Source organism: Sander lucioperca, chromosome 4 (genome assembly GCF_008315115.2).
Source record: "Sander lucioperca isolate FBNREF2018 chromosome 4, SLUC_FBN_1.2, whole genome shotgun sequence".
NCBI lineage: Eukaryota > Metazoa > Chordata > Actinopteri > Perciformes > Percidae > Sander > Sander lucioperca.
In genome coordinates, this window is record NC_050176.1 from 16,648,011 (window position 1) to 16,670,243 (window position 22,233).

Genomic DNA, 22,233 nt, shown 5'->3' on the forward strand with positions numbered 1-22,233 from the left:
ATCAGTGTTGTTAGAATTTGTCAAGCGGGCTCATGGGTTTAACTGGACTAACCACAACAACTCTTGAGTCATGTCAAAACAGAAGCTTGCTCAAAGTGGCTCACTGGTCATTTATGACAGTTTAGCTTTTCAGCTGCTAAGCTGCATTAAGAAATGTGATCCATTTTCCTTTGCCTCATGGTTTCACCCTTTTTTTGTAATTTTCAGCCACTACCTCTTCTTTGTGTTAGTGTCATGGACATGATGGCAGTATAAAACGGTGATTAATATGCTGGTCTTTCTTTTACAGATTATGATCTTTTACACAATACTATAAAATGGCTTAAAGTCATTTAACAAAGCACTTGGTCTTCACATAGCCTGTCTCTCTTTTACTGGACAGACACCACACACACACACGCACGCACGCACGCACGCACGCACGCACGCGCCTTGTCTCACTAGCAGAGGCTTCCTGTTTCTTCACTATGTTATGGCTGGACACTGATCAGGTCTGGGCGGCGGTCGTCTTTTAACTATTAAACTCACACACACACTGCACTTGCCGTGGGAATCAAGCATTTTCTACATGATCTGTTGGATTTTCTCCATTTGCTTAACTGAGAGCCAGGGGGGTTTAACTGGGCTCCAGGTGAGAGATTTCCCAGATGTTTTCCATGAACATCACATCGGCTAGAGAGTGAAAAACAATACTGAATACATACAACTGCATACAGGTGACCAAATGCCTCAGCAGCAGTACTTTTGTCATACTGACAGCACATTCTCCTGCTAAGATCATGGGATGAGATGATAGCGCCCTCTAGAGGATAAACTGCATTAGAGCAAAATGAGGAGTCAGGTGCTCCTACCTACATACAATACACAATACATGTCATTTTTAAGAGAGAAAGTTTTGCACTTTATTTTGCCGGTATCTGGCTCACCGGATGGACAGTCCTGGGCTAAAGCCTGACATTTGGCGCGTGAGGTCCCTATGTCCGCTTTTTATTTTGCAAGGGCACCGTTGCTGCATACGGGTCTTAGTGCCGCCCAAGACGATTGTAATTGGTTTAAGGAAAGTCAAACAACCCAATCCCAGAATTATAAGCCGGAGTAGTCAGACCATACTCCAGCACTGACACAGCGCTGTGTAGATAGGTCTGGCTTTGCTTTACTATTTTAACGTTGGATAAGTTTCGATGAGGGCTAAATTTGGCTGGTTTAAAAAAAGGGTTAAGGGATGTGAGGAAGTGATAAGAGGAAGAAAGTTTGTGTTTAGTTCCAACACTGCATGTTTTGTTAACCACTCAAACCGTTTCTCACAGTCCATTCTGTCCTCTCCAGCCTTTACTCTTTAAAAGTTAACTGCTGTTGGGTTCTACCAATGGCTTATATTTTTCTTTATTATTTTTGAGGATGAGCTTGCCTTGTATCAATTGAGAAACAATCATCTTTGTGATTACAAGCTGAAGGACTGGAGCAGCCATGTTTTTGACAGAAGCTGGATGTGCGTTTATCAGTTTTATCTTGTACATGTCAGGTATGAATGATCCTTGCTTTCTTCTATAAAGACACACAACTATGAATATTACCCCTGTAAGAACAAAAAATGTATACAGGTGTAATATCACAGCTCTAGTGAAATAAAGGAGTGATATTGTAGAAAACTATTGATGGATGAAAACTGAAATGACTAACAGCCAATGGATTAAAAAAAAAAAAAAGATATTACATGTGAGCTCTTGAGATTATTGCTTCACCTGATGGAATGATCTTTTCAAATGGCCTTAATTTATAGTATACCATTATTTTTCAATGATTTTTATGGAAACGCATGAAATAATAATGTATAAATCTGTCCAGATGTTTGCTTCTGTTAAAGGGGTTCAGGGACGAGCAAACAGCATTTGTGCCTTAAAAACTTCATCAGTGGATCTGCACTGCTCAGCTCAACATCCCACTTCAAGAAACAAATGGTTCACTGTAGAATGGGATGGCTACAAGTTTGTTCAGAATGAACTCTCTGTGGATGGAAATCATGTAACGTACATGTCTGAAGAAAGTCACCCAACTCTAACTATCAACTATTTAATAGAAAGTGATGCAAACAATTACTGCTGCAGAGAGAATGTAGACAACCCAAGACACTGCTGGTCCAGAAGCATTAGACTCCATGTTGCAGGTACAGTGGCTGTCAGAATTTTACCATTTTAAGTCTGACATCAGTATATACATCAACATTTCACAAGTTTTGATCTCAGACCTTCAGGTAAAGGTGATTCCTGCCACAGAGGGACAGACAGTGACACTGATGTGTAACACCAGCTGTCCTCTGACTGAAAACCCTGCAGTCTACATCTGGTACAAGAACAGAGAGTTCCTCTATCAGGACTGGTCTCCCTGGTACCAACAGCTGGTCAGCAGTGAGAAAGCAGTCAGATACTCCTGTGCTATCAAAGGCTACGAGGATCTCAGAGCCCCTCAAGTCTCAGTGGGTGAGTGACAGCATTTAGCTCCTTATTATGTTACAAAACCTGTTTATTCCAAGAAAAACATTTTTAATCAGACACTGGAACCTTAACTTATAAAGCTTTTCAAGTACTGTGTGAACAAGTCAGAATAAGGTATCACATTTGCTTTTGTCCAGATTCGGTAACAGCGAACTGCTTCAGTGTGACCTATGCTGAAGGGAAACTGTGTTCTTAGCAGCAGAAATCAGAGGATGAGCCGTGCTCCATCACATATCCCAGAGGTTAAGTTACCACCACACTCCACACACAACCACACAGACACTCCTCTCATGTCTTTTATGACTTTCACAGAAGAGATGAGTAATTATGATCATTTATTTCAATTGTTTAGTGTCATATCTTTGCTTTTTTGAAAACAATCTACTGTTAGTGAGTAGTAGTGAGTAGTACTACTTTGTATGACCATTGTATAACTGATTTTGTACTGACGAGGTTTTGAGAGTTCACATTTAATGCACGTAATTAATTCACCAAGTTCTACATTTTAACATGTTACAGTAACTGATGAAAAACATATTCATCATCAGTGTTGGTGGGCAAGTTACTTCCAAAATGTAATACATTATAGATTACTAGTTACTGTCATTTTAGAGTAATTAGTTATATTACAATATTACTGTCTCTGAATTGTAATGCGTTACACTACTTTTGCATTACTTTTGAGTTACTTTCACCAAAATAACAGGGGAAGTTTGATTTGGCAGCTAGCTTGTGAATTTCACCACCGGATCAATAAAGTCTCCTCTTTATCCACTTTAATACATCATAGATTATTCATATTTTGTATAATTAATATAAATATGCAAAGTAACTAAAGCTATAAAAAATAGATAAAGTAAAACGTATAATAGGCAAGTAGGAGAAAATGAAAATACTCAATTAAAAGTACGGCATTGTTGTAAAATGTTTATATATGTTTTATTGTTTTATAGCACTTGAATAAGAAATATGTTGTTTAGTTTAAAACACTCTAAAGGAAATGTTCAATAGTGTGATTAAAACTCACTATTTACATTATTTACAGTAGGCTACTTGATTTACAGCTGATATGTGAAAAGGTAGCCTACACAACCTTATTTAACAGTAATTTAGTTTTACTGCGAACCGTCACAGGAAGTGCTTTTATTTTTATTTTGAAGTAGGCTACATGGAAGTTGTCTGTTGTGTAGCCTACTCTTGCTAGCTTACTGAGATGCAGTCTATGGATGCAACATGTCCGTCAGGCTCAAGTTGTTCACTTTCTTGTTTGTAAAACTGCAACATATTGAACAGTAAATGGTCACAGTAAAAGACAAGCGTTTTTGGTCGTCATTCGAAGCCATTCCACTACAGGCAGAGTTACTCTTCACGGCTGATAAAATGCAATGATATTTGATGTGTAGCAAGCCTCAACATTAATTCCCGACATGTTTATATCTGTCAGCCGCTGACGTACCGTCACCTGTTGGGACATACATGCTGTGGCATGACCAATGGCTCTGACCACGGGAAAAGTGACGGGACAGGTCATTTCAATGCAGCCTAATAACTCCTGAAAACAATATCCATCTCGCAAATGTATTTGTCTCTGCAGTCATCTCAACCACCGAATACAGCGACAGGAAAATAATACGGCTTTCTTTTTTCCTGTGAAGAAATGTGTCGCGGTGTTGGTGAATTCTTAAAAAAAACAATGCACCACTAAATGTTGCGTTAAAATGCGTTGTAACTCGCGTTACTGAGATTGTAACGAGTATAATATTACCGGAATTTAATTAGTAATGCGTTATATTACTGCGTTACAGCAAAAAGGAATACATTACTGTAATTGCGTTACTTTTGTAACGCGTTACTCCCAACACTGTTCATCATCTCCTAACAGTAGTACATGTTCAGCACCATCTGTCTTGCTAGACACACCACATTTGAGAGTTTATTTAACAATTTAATAAGTAATCAATAAAATAATAATACAATAAATAGTAAAATAAATAAATAATCATATTGGCACAAGTGAACTAATTTATTTTCTCCCAACAGAAGTACATATCCAAAGGACTGCAGCTGAAGTAAACTACATCAGACTGACCTGTAACACCAACTGTCCTCTGATTGACTCAAAAACTGCCTTTAAGTGGTACCAGGGTAGATCTTTATACAGATACAGGGAGAGACAAGAGCTTTTAGTTACCCGCTCCTCTGATGAAAGCTTCTCCTGTGCTGTGAAAGGCCTTGATGATCTGCACTCTGCTGAAGTCTGTGAGTGTGAGCCAACTTATGGTCTGCTATAACTGAGGACTGGGACAATTTTGTCTCCAAATCCTTAAGAAAATGTTTATTGTAAATTAATAGTAAAATGTCGATCCTATGTTATATATTTTTTTCTTCATGGCCATTTATTTAAACAGACACTTGCCGCTTGTGACATGTCCTGACTCATCTATATTTCAGGTGCTGAGGATAGGAACTGCTGGAGTGTGAATTATGTCAGCAGGAGAATCTGTGCTCTGGAAGGCTCTTCAGTGAACATTTCAAGTGAATACTCTTATCCCAACTACCAGCAGCCAAAGTCTAAATTATGGTATAAAATAAAGAGAAGTAGTGTTGAGGATGCTGAAAAGCTGATTGAGGCTGCAGGTCTTGTGGAGTTTCATGACAACAAAAAGAACCACCACATTCTGGGAATTAAAAACCTGAAGCAGAATGACTCAGCAGAATACACATTCAGACTCCAAGATGACAAAGAGTGGAAACAGTCTCCTAGAGTAACTCTGATTGTCACAGGTAACTTTTAACATATATTTTTCAACAAAAAAGCATGTTGCTCCCTCACAGCTCCTCATGAGCAGCACTCAACAGACTTTAGTCATAAATGTCTGAACATTAGAACTAATGCCTGTAGTTCAGCCTCACTCCAAACTGCTGAATATTTCAGGGCTATGGCTCTTGTTGAATGTGGAAGCTATAGGGACTTGCTGTCTGTGTACTTTGGAGTCATATTTGTATTGCGCACTAGAATCCTAAAATACTTTATGCATTTTAGGACTGCATGGGTGTTTTTGGTAGATACTAAAAACTGCAGTATTTCATCATTTAGGTATGAGGATTTGTTATGAGGTAGTATGCATTTTTCAAAATTAGTGACCAATGTACATCTTTTAGGTCTGAGAGTGAAGTTTACTCCCTCTGCAGTGGTGACAGAGGGCCAGAGAGTCACCCTGAGCTGCAGTACCAGCTGTCCTCTGACTGACAACACAACCTACATTTGGTACTTCAACAGTCGACCTTTGACCCAGACAGAGAAGCAAAACAAACACCTGGTTCTGGACCCAGTCAGCAGTCAGCATGCAGGAAAATACTCCTGTGCCGTCAAAACCCTCCGCAACATCAGCTCCTGTGAAAAGACTCTAACTGTCCAGAGTGAAATGGGGAAATGGACCCCAGCAGCAGCAGCAGCAGCAGTAGTCTGTGCTGCTCTCCTGGTTATAATACCCTTCACTGTCTTCTGGTGGAACAGGTGAGCAACACTGTGCTTTGTTTCAGAGCAATGGCATTTAATCTCCCATCTGAAATCACTTATTTATTTATATATTCATTCATTTCACTAATCAGAAGAAAGAGGACTTCCAGGCAAAATCCTAGAACTGAAACGTCAGACAACATGGAGCAGGTAAAGTTTGAAATTAAAAAACAAAATTAGAAAAACATGAATAGGAGGTGCAAAAACATTTAAGTGCAGTAAAGTAATGTAAGTTTTCTTGTCTTCTCATCAGATAAACTCTGGTCCCGTGTATGACAACATCTCAGCTCCACCACCAGAGCAGGCTGGTCTTCACTATAGCAGAGTGCACTTCTCTAAGAGCCAGACGGATCCTCTCTACTCCACCACGCAGCCGCATCAGCCCAGAGAACAGGAGCATGTGCACTACGCTGTTGTCAACTTTAGACGAAACAGGACCCCTGAGTAAACATCTGTTACCATTACAATTTATTCAGACTCTTTGTCACCTTGCTCATAAAAGACGAGTAGCAGTATACCGCGTTCAACAAGACTTTAACACACTCAAAGACTAACAAAAGCCCCATTGCCCCTGCTGAAAGTATTAAACTTCATCTCACATTATCTATATCATTTCCTCCATTAGATAAACACAGCAGGGAGATCAACTGAGCTCCACATGAGTGATCTCTGGTCTTAACACGCATTTCTCTTGAACCTATTCACACATCAGCAAACTGTGGAAAATATTACTGAGCACACAACCCACAAGGGTGTTTTGTGAAAATTTGGCCAAATGCCTCTGAGTTTGATTCACTGACTGCAATAATTTATTTATTTAAAAGGGACAAAGCATAAATTGACATTTTTTTGTTTACACTCAAAATGTAAATGTGCCAGAGTAAGCAAAAACGGTAATTTTCATCCGTAGTCCCTTGGCAGGTCGACATATCATCCTATTACATTATTAAAAAAGAATGCAAGAAAGATAGAAAGTAAATTAAGAAAGAAGAGAAAAAAGAGAGCAAAAAAAATAAAATAAATAAGTACAATACAAAGAAGGGCAGTACCTAGGATCAGGTAAACCAGCTATTGATGATTGCAGTTTTGATTGTTTTGAATCCATCTCGAGTGTAGTTTTAAATGATAGATAGCTGGGGCTTTCTCTGAGTTCAATAGGAAGGCAGTTCCAATAATTTGAGGCCCGTACTGAGAAGACTGTTTGGCCAAACTTACTACGTCTATACTGTACAACACAGTCTCCCCTGGTGGCTGCCCTAGTTGCCCTGCCACTGCTGTTCTTCTGTTGTATAAATTCACCCAGTGGTGGAGGTGCAAGCCCATGTAATGTTTTGAAAATGAGGCAGGCATCTAAATAATTCATTGCATTTAGTAGTGATATGGCAGTGGTGATAGCTGATAGGTTTTTGATCTAGTGTTTTTAAAGTTTAGTTATAGGGTTTCTATTGGTTTAAGAGTTGTCATGTTTGCTTGAGACCGGCTTGTGAAACAGTATGATATGTGGGAAAAGATCATGGCATGCATAAAAAGTTTGGCTGCCTCTGTGGTTAGATATGGCCTTGTGTGTCTAAAGTTAGCCAGATTATATCTACTGCTGAGATCATGAGGTCAGGAAGAGTTCATATTTCTAGTAGTGATCTGAAATATTAAGTCTCATGTGGAAACATAACCTTTGCATGCTACATGCACTCTGTTTCCTACCCAGAGACTACAGATGAAAATTAGTTTATAGCTAGCTCTGGTACTGCTAAGGAGGTGTGCATTGTCCCTGCAAAATTTGTATTTTTAAAAATAATTGTAAGCAGATGGACGCATGCTTTTTTTCTGTCTATATGTTTGTTAGAGATCAGGATGTATTAAGAAAGAGCAGCCTGCGCTCCATTTCCCACCTTCTGACGTCCCAATACAGTTAGGAAGTGTTGTGCACTTTGAGGGATGTTAAGGAGACATTTCTGACTTTCATCTTGAGTATTAATGTATGTATAAAGTGATTGAGAGCCCACAATGACAAATACAATTTAAAAATAAATAGACTTCATTTAGATGTGAAAGCATCTTTTTATACCCCTCCCTGTGATAAACAGAGACAACAACAAAAACAGTACACCATGTAAAAAGTGGGGGCAGTCACACAGAACATCATTAAGTTGATCAGAAAGAAAATTTCACTCAAGCAACTTGCTGATAACTATCTAACTTTTATTATTTGCCATTAAATTCAGCCATTAGCTCCAGTATGACGCAGTATTACTTGGTTGGCTCAGGTTACGTATGTTTTTCCCTCATGAGATGTGACACCAGATGGTGTTCTCTCTTATCAGTGACTTGCTACAGTTGGGCAGGCTGTCTGCACATCCTTAAGAAAAGTATTAAAATCTACTAATATTGTACATTAAAAAGTCTCTGAATTATGTTTAAAGGGAAAGTAAAAATAACTTTTTTAAGCAGTACAAAAGTACCACTGTAATATTTAATGGTGGATTTTGTGTGTGTTATTTTAATTTGTTAAAGAATCTTGTGTGACTTTTGCTTTAGTTATGATAGTTGTTTGTAAGAGAGCACACGTCCTTTATCTCCTACCTGACTGTTTTTAACTTTTTTTAAGATTTGGGACACTTTGAATCTATAAAATGTGATGCATTACATTGTGGGATTGTTAAAGAAAATAGTGTTCATGCAATTGACCCAACCTTTTTCGTTCCATTGTGGGGATTTTTGAGAGCAACTACATTATGCAGACATTTTACAATCAGAATTTGTACATTCAAATAAAATGGTGGGCTGTAAATGCGGTGCACTTTATAGTAAATGGGGAGTGATTTTGGATACAGCTTTAGACTTGGTTTGTCCCTGCTGGGTTTAAATCTCGTACCAAATTCAAGTCCTGAAACAACCAGTCAGGTATAGAAAGGCTTTATAATGACATACGGCAATACCTGTACGGACTACTTTTTAATAATGTATGAAATCTTTTGTGCTTGTATTCAGCAGTCCTGATCTGTTCCATGTTGCATAAAGACTTAGAGCCAATACAATAAGTAAGAATTGAAAAAATGAATAATATCTATGAGAAAAGAGAGTAATGAGATGATATTATGTAGTTAAAAGTAAGGTTTTCTGATGAAAATATGGCATTGTATAAAAACTAGAGAACATGGCGTCTTCACCTGTGGTTTGCCTTTACTAATAATCAGTTTAAGTGGAAGGAAGTGAAGATTTGATGTCAGAGCTGCATACCATCTACCAGCCCCCCTCACTTTGATCAGCAGCCTTTAGGCTGTAAGCAAACTGCCATTGATTTGAACCACTTGGTTACATTTTTTTATTTTTTTTGGGTGATTTTTTTTATGAATGTAGTTGTTAGACCAATTTACAAATACTGTTCAATCAACTTTCTGATTAGAAGCTGAATGACTACAACAGCCATGTTGTTGGCAGATTATAGATCAAAAAAATAAAATATCAATATATTCACTTATTCTGCTGCTATGAGCTCTTCAGATGAATCACATTACGTTAATATGATCCTTTGAGTTTCATTTTAGTATCATTGACCAATTAGTACAGAGAAGAACGTTGTAAGAAGTATAAATTTGTACAGATGTTTGCTCATAAATTCTTCTGTTAAAGGGGTTCATGGACGTGTAAACAGCATCTGTGCCTTAAAAGGTTCATCAGTGGATCTGCCCTGCTCAGCTCAACGTCCCACTACAACCATGAAGTGGTACACTGTAGACTGGGATAGATCTAAACCTGTTCAGATTCAGAAGGAGCTCTCTACAGATGAAAATCATGTGACGTACAACATGTCTGCAGAGAGTAACTTCACTCTAACAATCAAAGATCTGAGACAGAGCGATGCAAATGTTTACTGCTGCAGAGAGACTACTGACAACCCAGAACTCTGCTGGCACCACAAAACTGAGCTCCATGTTTCAGGTACAGTGGCTGCCAGTTATTTATTACTTTAAGACTAAGGCTGGTATCCACATTCTTATTTTATTCACCATAATCTCAGACCTGCAGGTAAAGGTGATTCCTGCCACAGAGGGACAGACAGTGACACTGATGTGTAACACCAGCTGTCCTCTGACTGAAAACCCTGCAGTCTACATCTGGTACAAGAACAGAGAGTTCCTCTATCAGGACTGGTCTCCCTGGTACCAACAGCTGGTCAGCAGTGAGAAAGCAGTCAGATACTCCTGTGCTATCAAAGGCTACGAGGATCTCAGAGCCCCTCAAGTCTCAGTGGGTGAGTGACAGCATTTAGCTCCCCAATCATGTATAAATCCCCACTGCTTACTGGCCTATATGTAAGGTAGTGACTAAGGTAGCCATACACAGATACAGTTCATCCTAAAGATGGTCTGTGCCACATGTATGTTTAACATTAAAACATCTCATGCCAACAATTATTAGGCTATTTTAATAGCTTAGTGTTCTATGCAAAAAGGTATGTATAAAGGCTTTAGGCCACCATACAAGTTATTGTAGGCCCAGTTTAATATGCAACTTCATTTTATACAATATATGTAGAAGGGGGACCCTGCTCCATCTCTCTTTCAGTTAAGGGGTCCTTGGCTTAAACAACGTTGAAAACCCCTGAAATACGGCAATACCTGTACGGCCTACTTTAAATTATGTATGGGATCTTTTGTGCTTGTATTCAGCAGTCCTGATCAAATGAGCAGACCTATAGATCGGTGAAACTGTATACAGCGTATGCCAAATAGATAGCTGCTTATGGAAATGTTGTGTAGTGAATTAAAAGAGCATCAATGTTAAGTCTGCAGCTTTCCCCTTGACACGGTTCATTTTAAAACCACAAACCAACCAGATAACACTATCTTCTGATTGCCTCACATCCTGCAGCTCTCTGACAACGTTCTGATGAATAGATAATGCAATTTACTTTTGCTTGTTGCATAAAGACTTAGAGCCAATACAATAAGTAAGAATTTAAAAAATGAATATCTATGAGAAAAGAGAATAATGAGATGATATTATGTAGTTAAAAGTAAGGTTGTCTGATGAAAATGTCATTGTATAAAAACTAGAGAACATGGCGTCTTCACCTGTGGTTTGCCTTTACTAATAATCAGTTTAAGTGGAAGGAAGTGAAGATTTGATGTCAGAGCTGCATACCATCTACCAGCCGTCCTCACTTTGACCAGCAGCCTTTAGGTTGTAAGCAAACTGCCATTGATTTGAACCACTTGGTTACATTTTTTTATTTATTTTGGGATGATTTTTTATGAATGTAGTTGTTAGTCCAATCTACAAATACTGTACAATCAACTTTCTGATTAACTGAAGGACTACAACAGCCATGTTTTTGGCAGAAGCTGGATGTGCGTTTATCATTTTCATCCTGTACATCTCAGGTATGAACAATGTTTATCTCTTCTTGTAAAATTATACTATACTGTAAACTATTCAAGACATTTTTAAGAGTAAACAAAAATTACCAAATATTTTAACTGAATGAGAATCGATTTATGAAAAGAATATATTACAATTTACTTCTCAAGTTTGTGACCTTCATAAAAGGTATACATCTGTCCAGATGTTTGGATAAAATCTTCTGCTGCTATGAGCTCTTTAGATGAATTACATTACATTAATATGATCATTTGAGTTTCATTTTAGTATCATTGACCGATCAGTACAGAGAAGAACGTTGTAAGAAGTATAAATTTGTACAGATTATTGCTCATAAATTCTTCTGTTAAAGGGGTTCATGGACGTGTAAACAGCATCTGTGCCTTAAAAGGTTCATCAGTGGATCTGCCCTGCTCAGCTCAACGTCCCACTACAACCATGAAGTGGTACACTGTACACTGGGATAGATCTAAACCTGTTCAGAAGGAGCTCTCTACAGATGAAAATCATGTGACGTACAACATGGCTGCAGAGAGTAACTTCACTCTAACAATCAAAGATCTGAGACAGAGCGATGCAAATGTTTACTGCTGCAGAGAAACTACTGACAACCCAGAACTCTGCTGGCTCCACAAAACTGAGCTCCATGTTGCAGGTACAGTGGCTGCCAGTCATTTATCACTTTAAGACTAAGGCTGGTATCCAAATTCTTATTTTATTCACCATAATCTCAGACCTGCAGGTAAAGGTGATTCCTGCCACAGAGGGACAGACAGTGACACTGATGTGTAACACCAGCTGTCCTCTGACTGAAAACCCTGCAGTCTACATCTGGTACAAGAACAGAGAGTTCCTCTATCAGGACTGGTCTCCCTGGTACCAACAGCTGGTCAGCAGTGAGAAAGCAGTCAGATACTCCTGTGCTATCAAAGGCTACGAGGATCTCAGAGCCCCTCAAGTCTCAGTGGGTGAGTGACAGCATTTAGCTCCCCAATCATGTTACACAACCTGTGGTTAACACGTTAATCTTTTAAAAAAAAAAAGTACTGAATCTAATTTTTGTTTGTCCAGATTTTGTTGGATCAGGCTACTTCAGTGTGACCTATGCTAGAGGGAAAATGTGTTCTCATCACAACACATCAGTGGATGAGCCGTGCTCCATCAGATTTCCCAGAGGTTAAGTTTCTACAAACATTCACAACCCTCTCAACCTCAGAACTTTATCTATTAGTCAAAATAGGGATCTATTTCAGAATTGGTCATTTATTTTGTGTTAACACTGTCATATCATTGTGTTTTGTATTCTAATTTTTACTTACATATTTAACTACACATTCTGTATTTCTGTACAATTCACGTGTTATATTTAACACAAGATGTCATTTATGTAATTTATTCATTTAAAAATTTAACACGGCACAATTTTTTATTAAAAGGATATTTATCATCTTCCAACAGAAGTTAAAGTTGAAAGGACTGGTGCATCACTGACGTGTACCCCAAGCTGTGGTAGAACCTACCATGAACATGACTATAAGTGGTACCAGAACAGAACATTATACTCTGAAGGGCCAAAGCTGTCAGTATCACAGTCTAAGGAAAGCTTCTCCTGTGCTGTGAAAGGCCTGCTGTCACCTGAAGTCTGTGAGTATGAGCCTATTAACATACTACTGAGTGGTCTGTTCTAACTTATGGAATGGTAGCCTACATTGATGTCATAAATCTAAATACATGAAAGGCAATGAGAAATATATATAATATATATAACATATTTATTTAATTATTAGATTGTAGAAAATAGAAACTCAAAAAAAGTGATATAAAAGTTGATATGAAGTATATATATATATATATATATATATATATATATATATATATATATATATATATATATATATATATATATGTTAAATAAGCTTTTTTGTGGGTATAAAATATTAAATATATATATATATATATATCACATTTTTTTGAGTATCTATTTTCTACAATATAATAATTAAATAAATATGTGTGTTTCTGTTCTCCTCACTATCAAATCAATGATTAAATTGTGCCGATGACTTGTGGCCACTAGATGTCACTGTAGACAGAGAGCATGTCAAATCAGTCAGCAGTCAGTCAGAGAAAACAGGAGCATCCAACTTTGAGCAACAATATATATATATATATATATATATATATATATATATAGTTGTTTTTTTCATTTTCCCAAATTGCATGGCAATTAGGTAGCAATTAAATAAAAGTCATCATTACTTCAAAAACACTGCAAACTAAAAAATACCCTTTATCTTTCATCTATATTTCAGGTATTGAGGATAAGAACTGCTGGAGTGTGAATTATGTCCGGAGAAGAATCTGTGCTCTGGAAGGATCTTCAGTGAACATTTCAAGTGAATATTCTTTCCCTAACAACAGGCCTCCCACGTCAAAAATATGGTACAAAAAGGGCAGTGGGAATAAAAAAAAAGAAGAACTGAGTCAGGTTGCAGGTCGTGTAGAGTATCATGACAAGAACAATCACCACATCCTGACAATCAATAACCTGAAGAAGAATGACTCATCAGAATACACATTCAGACTGGGACGACGAAAAGAAAAATGGAAAGAGTCTGACTTTCCTGGAGTGATGTTGGTTGTTACAGGTAATTCTGTAGAATAAATACAATGCAGATGGTCTCTTTATTACAGCATTTTGTTTGTTGTTGTTGGAATGTGCACATGAACAGCTGATCTTTTGTGTAGCCCAGAGTCTTTAAGGCTCTTTGAAGTTTTGTGGCCTCAAAGTGTAGGAGGCCCAGAGCAGCAGTCTGTGCTATACTTTCTTTAAGGGCGGTCTAAAAATGCTTCTTCCTACAGGTGTCATCCCATTAAGCACAGCCAATCAGTGTATCTGTTATCTGTTTTGTTGTTTGTCCTCTTAAAACAGCAAGGGTAGAACAGAATTAGTGAGATCTTCACTTCAAAAAGTCTTTTTCTATGGATGGTTGGGTGCACGAAGCATCAGACTGCTAACAGTCAGCATTAGATTATTTTAACCTTTAAGGTAATCTTTGCCTAAATTTAACTGCCTCAAATTTGCATTTATTTACCCCACAGCGTGGCAGAATAGAAAACTGTTATATGAGTCACTTTGGAACGGTCAGGAACTGCTTTTTTGTAGGGCACTTCCAAATTAGCTATTTGTTGTTAAGGTATTAAGGATGTGTTATTTGTTTGAGTACATGTACTGACATATACAATCATCTCTCAGGCCTGAAACTTAAGGTGGATCCTGCAGTGGTGATAGAGGGTCAGAACGTCACACTGAGCTGCAGTACCAGCTGTCCTCTGCCTGACAACCCAACCTACACCTGGTACTTTAACAGGCAACCTCTGGTCCAACCAAAGAACACAAAAAAACTGAAAATAAACCAAGTCAGCAGTCAGGATGAAGGAAACTACTACTGTGATGTCAAGAGTGGTACACAAAGCATTACATCTGGTGAAATAACTCTGACTGTTCTAAGTACTCAGAAAGCAACAGAAAGAGCGGCTGTAGCAGCAGCAGCTGCAGCAGGAGTCTGTGCTGTTCTCCTGGCTATCACACTTCTGGTTGTCTTCTTTTGGATTAGGTGAGCAACACTGCGCTCTCCGTCGCAGATCAATGACATTCAATTGCTAATCTAAAATCCCTTGTCCATGTATATAAATATAAGCATATTCATTAATTTCACCAGAAAACAGAGGGCTTCGGGTCAATCTCCTAAAGCGGAAGCAACGGACAACACGGAGCAGGTAGAGATCAGACATTTTAAATTCTTGCACAACATTTAAGTCTTGATAACACAGACGTAGGATTTAAAAATATTGACTGCAAAGGAGCCAAAATTAATCATCAACATGATGAGAATTAGTTGTTCTTAATTTTATTAATAAACATATTTTGGACAGAATCATTCTTTCTAAGGCTGTAAGGTCACTACTGACAACTAATACCTACTGTGCATTTCTGTATTTAATTATTGCTTAGCCCCCCCCCCCCCTCAAAAAATGTAAATCAATCCAGTTTTGTGTAGAGAGTAACCTGTAGAGGTTAAGCGTACCACGATACTAATAAAATACTAATACCAAACTAATATTGTTTGTCTTGTCTCCTCATCAGCTAAACCCTGATCCTGTGTATGAAAACATCTTAGCTCGACCAGGAGAGCAGGAAGAGCCTCACTATAGCAGAGTCTACTTCTCTAAGAGCCAGGCAGAACCTCTTTACTCCACCATCCAGCCACATCAGCCCAATCGACAGGAGCATGCGGCTTATGTTACTGTCAACTAGACCAGCACGACCCCCCAGTCAGCATCTCTTACCATTACAACTGATTTGGGATCTACTTAGTGGCCTAACTCATCTTGATCAATGGTAATATTTTCAACAAGCAGCATTTCAAGGCTTTTTTCCGCCCTCCATTTCACTTCACTCCATGCTAATGTGGACCAGGAGTTCCTTAAAAGTACTGAGCCTCCCGAGCAAAAGCTAATCACTTTGAAACATCTGTCAGAAAAAAGCAGTGTTTCTGAAGAAGCAGTGATCACTCAGCTAGCACGGAACATGTGCATGTGCTGAAAATCTGCACAACAAAGAAAAAATTTAAGAAGTGGCCTCAGTGACACCATCACTGTTTTTCTCTACAAAACACCACATGACACAAACTTGTATACATATATATATATATATATATATATATATATATATATATATATATATATATATATATATATATATATGTATAGTCAGATGTATAGCCAATCATATACATCTACATACATATCTGCCAATGGGTTATTTACACATAAATAGCTTTGGTATATTTTCTAATGGTTTTAGGCTAAGCTGATCTCTTCACTAAACAAGTTGCCGGAGTTTTGACCTCTTTTTGACACTGCTTCTACACAGCAAAAACTTTTCAGTTTTGGACTTTTCACTGCATCATCCACGGAGAGCAGCTGGTGTCCAGAAAGCTGTATTCAGACCACGTTATGACAGGATTTCTCACTTTGTGTGAACTGTTAAATTAAATGTTTTTGGAAGAGGAGCATAAGGACCATCCTGTGTTATATAACACCTACTCAATTTTAGATATGTTGTGGATTGTTGACAGACAGTTGGAAGGATTTAAAACTTATGTACAGGAAGCTAATAATTCCATGTTGTAAAGGCAAAAAGCAGCAGACTGCGTTCATTGATACTGTCAATGCCGAATCATCACAGTTTTAAAGCAATTTTAGTGGCAGGTTAAGTTGCTTCTCAGGGGCTGATTGAACAGACTGACCACACCTGCTCTATTGTACAGATAGCTTGAAATGAGGTCGTAAATAGATTGAGTAATGGCCAAATGTAGGATGGCTTTGTCAGGTAAGCTCATTGAGGCATTTTTTTCTGGTATGTTGTATTGCTTTCGATTTTATTTGTAACTGTAAAAAAGGTTTTTGTAACATGTTCTACCCTGCATTATCTAAAGTGTATTAAAACATACTAGATATGATGTTTGAAGATTGGTCTTCATTGAACTTTTTTTCCAAAACAAACCAAAACGCTTCGTTTGCACGTCATCCACAAGCGACAGCAGTCGGCGGGGACGAGGCAGCCGGCAGCTGCCTTCAACCTCCTACCTCCTACCTAACAGTCGGCTCTATCGCCTAGTTTTTATTATACTAATAAAGTGTTTTTAAAACCAAAGATACATTTTTACGTGAAGTAAGTATTAGCCTCACGCTAATTTATCAAGACTAGGCCTACCGGCTAAACTAACGCTAGCTTCATGGCTACCTCTACACCTGGCGAGTCCCCACTCCCCCTCAGGATTTCCTCGTTGTTCAATAATACAAACAAAGAAATTGCTGACCTCAGGGAAGATGTTCGTCGGCTTTCCGAGGACTTAAAGACCAAAGATGCTTTGTTAACCGCCTGCTTGGACGTGGCTCATAATCAGTCGCTCCGGATCTCATCTCTCTCGGCGGCCTTCCAGGATACCGCGCCATGGGACCCAGCTGCCTGCCCACGCCCATCGTCCTGCTCGACACCGGTTATCAAGCCACCCTGGACTGAGGTGGTTTGCGGCCGAAAGAGAGCCTCGGGTAGGGCTCCATCGCCTCCTGCCCTCAGCCTCTCCAACCGCTTCAAAGCCTTGTCGGAGTCGGAGCCGGTGGTGGCCAGTGCGGCTCACCGGGCTCGCCCCGCTTCAAAGCAGACTGACCAGCCGTCGTCACGGAAGACGATTGCTACCGCGCGGCGAAAGACGGTCCGGTGGCCTCCGTGGTAGTCAGACGGTCCGGTGGCCTCCGTGGTAGTCAGACGGTCCGGTGGCCTCCGTGGCCTCCGCTGCCTGGATCGGCCAAATGACAACGTTCCTCAAAAACAATCTCCACAACCGAACGGTAAGCATTCTTCCTCTTCTTTTCCCTGCCCATCTGAAACCGACACTGACTGTTTTGCTCCCGTCACCGGCTACCCACACCCCCCCACTCCTCGTCCGCTCTTCCCCCTAACCACAGTAATTATTGGGGACTCCATCACTAGAGACCTACGGTTTCATAATGCTGTCACACACTGTTTTCCCGGAGCCAAAGTTGCAGACATCCTGGCTAAAGTTATGGACCTGATACCCTCATTTCCGACCTCTATCAAACGCATCGTGGTCCATTGTGGACATAACGACATGTCCACTCGGATTCAGGAGTGTGAGCGCACAAGGCGAGACTTTACCACTCTCATTGAGGCTTTAAAAAGCACTGGGAAGTCGGTTTTTATTTCGGGCCCACTTCCATCTCTAGGTCGCGGATCATGCCTCTTTAGTAGACTACTCTCCCTTAACACCTGGCTCCAGCTCACATGCAGCATTCACAGGATAGGTTTTATTGACAACTTCAATCTGTTTTGGGAACGTGGCTCCCTGTTCAGCAGGGATGGGATTCATCCCAATACACGCGGAAGCCAGATGCTACGTGGAAATTTGCACCACGCCCTGCATACCCAGACCTCTGATTGACTGTTTACATCCCGTAAACACTCCCACAAGCACACTGACCAGACACACTCTCCCAAAGTCAATAATCAGAGATACAGCGCTACACGCCCCTCTGTGCTCCCTTCAGAGCAATCACCCATTCATAATCCCATAACCACCGTGTCTGTCCCCCGACTGAGACCGTTTAAACATAACACTAACAAAAGAGGTGCTATACTAAACAACCTAATTGGAATTAAAACAACCACTGCAACGATAGAACAGAATAGGAAAATCAAATGTGGACTATTAAATATTAGATCTCTGTCATCGAAAGCATTATTGGTAAACGAATTGATATCAGATAACCACATTGATTTATTCTGCCTCACCGAAACCTGGCTGGGCCATGACGAATATGTTAGTTTAAACGAAGCCACTCCTCCCAGTCATAATAATACCCAAATTCCACGAGGCTCAGGCCGAGGAGGGGGAGTTGCAGCCATATTTGACTCAAGCCTGTTAATTAATCCTAAACCTAAACTAAATTATAACTCGTTTGAAAGCCTTGTTCTTAATCTTCAACACCCAACATGGAAAACTGTACAGCCTATTATATTTGTTGTTGTTTACCGAGCACCAGGTCCATATTCTGAGTTTTTATCTGAATTCTCAGAGTTTTTATCATGCGTAGTCCTTCAATCAGACAAAGTACTTATTGTAGGTGATTTTAATATCCATGTGGACGTTGACAGCAATAGCCTTAGTACTGCTTTCAATTCACTGCTAGATTCTATTGGTTTCAGTCAGAGTGTGCACGAGGCCACGCACTGTTTTAACCACACCCTCGACCTTGTGCTAGAATATGGCATCAAAATTGACGATTTAATAGTATTTCCGCAGAATCCTTTATTATCAGACCATTTTTTAATAACTTTCGAATTCCTACTACCAGACTATACGAAATTAAATAAAAGTTTCTACACTAGATGCTTATCTGACAGTGCTATAGCTAAATTTAAGGAAGATATTCCAACAGCACTTAACTCAATGTCATGCCTTAATATAACAGAGGACCGTTATGTTAACTTTAGTCCCTCCCAACTTGATAACTTTGTACACGCTGCTACGGCCTGCCTACGGACTACTTTAGACTTGGTTGCTCCTCTCAAAAAGAAGATGATGAAGGAAAGGAAACTAGCACCTTGGTATAACTCCCAAACACGCAAATTCAAACAAATCGCACGAAAACTTGAAAGTAAATGGCGTTCCACCAAATTGGAAGAATCTCGTGTGGATTGGCAAGATAGTCTAAAAAATTATAGGAGGGCCCTCAGAAATGCCAGATCAGACTATTACTCAATACTAATAGAAGAAAATAAGAACAACCCAAGATTTCTTTTCAGCACTGTAGCCAGGCTGACAGATAGTCACAGCTCTATTGAGCCATCTATTCCTCTAGCTCTGAGCAGTGATGACTTCATGACCTTTTTTAATGATAAAATTATAACAATTAGAGAAAAAATTCATCACCTTCTGCCCACAGCTTCTAACGGCTCACCATTGGGCGCAGGAGGGCTAGAGAGAACGATAAGACCTGATACTTATTTAGACGGCTTTTATCCTTTAGACCTCCAACAATTAATGTTAAGGGTCTCTTCAGCTAAGCCAACTACCTGTCTCTTAGACCCCATTCCAACGAAGCTACTTAAAGAAGCACTACCCGTGGTCAATACCACATTACTAGATACGATCAATATGTCCTTATTAACGGGTCACGTACCGCAGTCTTTTAAAGTAGCTGTGATAAAACCTATTCTGAAAAAACCCACCCTCGACCCTGAGGTCTTAGCCAACTATAGACCTATATCTAACCTCCCCTTTCTCTCCAAAATCCTTGAGAAGGTAGTCGCTAATCAATTGTGTGACTTTCTGCATAGAAATAGTCTATTTGAAGACTTTCAGTCAGGATTTAGAAAGCATCATAGCACAGAGACGGCACTGGTGAAAATCACTAACGACCTTCTAACTGCTGCTGACAAAGGACTTGTTTCCATACTTGTCTTATTAGATCTTAGTGCTGCATTCGATACTATTGACCATACCATCCTCTTACAGAGACTGGAAGATTTAGTTGGCATTAAAGGAATCGCACTAAGCTGGTTTAAGTCCTATTTTTCTGAGCGATCCCAATTTGTTAATATTAACGATAAACCATCCAAATACGCTAAAGTTAGCCATGGCGTTCCTCAAGGCTCAGTGCTTGGACCAATTCTATTCTCTTTATATATGCTTCCTCTAGGCAATATTATTAGGAAACACTCAATTAACTTTCACTGTTACGCAGACGACACCCAATTATATCTGTCAATCAAGCCAGACGAAAGCGGTCAGTTAGCTAAACTTCAAGCGTGCATTAAAGATATAAAATCCTGGATGACCCACAATTTTCTGATGTTAAACTCAAACAAAACGGAAGTTATTGTGCTGGGACCCAAGCACCACCGAACTTCATTATCTAAATATATAGCTACCCTAGATGGTATTGCCCTGGCCTCCAGTACTACTGTCAGAAATCTAGGAGTCATTTTTGACCAGGATCTATCCTTTAACGCCCACTTAAAACAAACCTCAAGAACAGCCTTTTTCCATCTTCGTAACATTGCCAAAATCAGGAACATCCTGTCTCAAAACGATGCTGAAAAACTAGTCCATGCATTCGTAACTTCCCGGCTGGACTACTGTAATTCTTTACTATCAGGCTGCTCAAATAAGTCCCTCAAGACCCTCCAGCTGATCCAGAATGCTGCAGCGCGTGTTCTGACAAGAACTAACAAAAGAGATCACATTTCTCCTGTATTAGCTTCTCTGCATTGGCTTCCTGTAAAATCCAGGATTGAATTTAAAATCCTTCTCCTGACCTACAAAGCACTAAATGGTCAAGCACCATCATACATAGAAGAGCTCTTAGTACCTTATTGTCCCACTAGAGCACTGCGCTCCCAGAACTCAGAGCTACTTGTGGTTCCTAGAGTCTCTAAAAGTAGAATGGGAGCCAGAGCCTTCAGCTACCAGGCTCCTCTCCTGTGGAACCAGCTCCCAACTTGGGTTCGGGGGGCTGACACCGTCGCCACATTTAAGAATAAACTGAAAACCATCATCTTTGATAAAGCTTATAGTTAGGGAGTGAGGAGTTGCAGCATAGTAGAGTAGAGTAGAGGGAGGCAGGAAGTACAAGCCCGTTCCGGCAGGGGAGAGTACGAGCCCGGTCCAGGGCCCCTCTCTTTAGCCTGCCTCTCTTAGTTATGCTATTATAACTCTAGACTGCTGTGGGAAGCTCCTTCCAAGGACACAATGAGCCGCTCCCTCTTCTGTCTTTTCACTTGTCTCCTTTTGTGTGCATCTTAGTCCCAGAAATGCCTGTTACTAACCTAGCTCTGGGGAGTTTTCTCCCCGGAGTCCCTTTGCTTCTTTTTCACCCAGAACATCGCCTTGGAATTGGGTGGCACCTACACCGGGGTCCTGGGTGCAGCTGACGCTATGGACTTACTACACCCTGCTACGCTCTGCGTTTCCCCGCAGTGTCCGACTGCGTCCTGCCGCGTCCAACCGCGTCCACCCAGGCTGCTGTGCCACACTACACCCCGTAACGCCCTGCTCTGCCCTACTATGACATGAACTACTATGACTACCATTGTGATCACTGTTTCACTATCTTTATTATGACTATTATTGCCACCATTCACCACTCCCCCAACTGGTGCCATCAGACACCGCCTACCAAGAGTCTGGGTCTGTCCGAGGTTTCTTCCTAACAAAAAAGGGAGTTTTTCCTTGCCACTGTCGCAATAGC

At 39.8% G+C, this 22,233-nt stretch overlaps 2 protein-coding genes across 2 annotated transcripts; both read left to right on the top strand.

Moving 5' to 3' along the window:
• Window positions 1-2,293: 2,293 nt before the first annotated feature.
• LOC118494859 (carcinoembryonic antigen-related cell adhesion molecule 21-like) lies at window positions 2,294-16,091 on the top strand. The gene is made up of 8 exons (XM_036000440.1): window positions 2,294-2,477; window positions 4,533-4,751; window positions 4,944-5,027; window positions 5,655-5,953; window positions 8,910-8,913; window positions 14,930-15,011; window positions 15,117-15,174; window positions 15,542-16,091. Exons 1-8 carry the CDS (start codon window positions 2,294-2,296, stop codon window positions 15,710-15,712), a joined length of 1,101 nt encoding a protein of 366 aa, XP_035856333.1. The 3' UTR covers window positions 15,713-16,091.
• LOC118494970 lies at window positions 11,067-12,791 on the top strand. Its single transcript, XM_036000883.1, has 4 exons — window positions 11,067-11,396; window positions 11,747-12,049; window positions 12,129-12,362; window positions 12,466-12,791. The coding sequence occupies exons 1-4, from the start codon at window positions 11,342-11,344 to the stop codon at window positions 12,573-12,575; spliced, it is 702 nt and encodes a 233-aa protein (XP_035856776.1). The 5' UTR covers window positions 11,067-11,341; the 3' UTR covers window positions 12,576-12,791.
• Window positions 16,092-22,233: the final 6,142 nt, after the last annotated feature.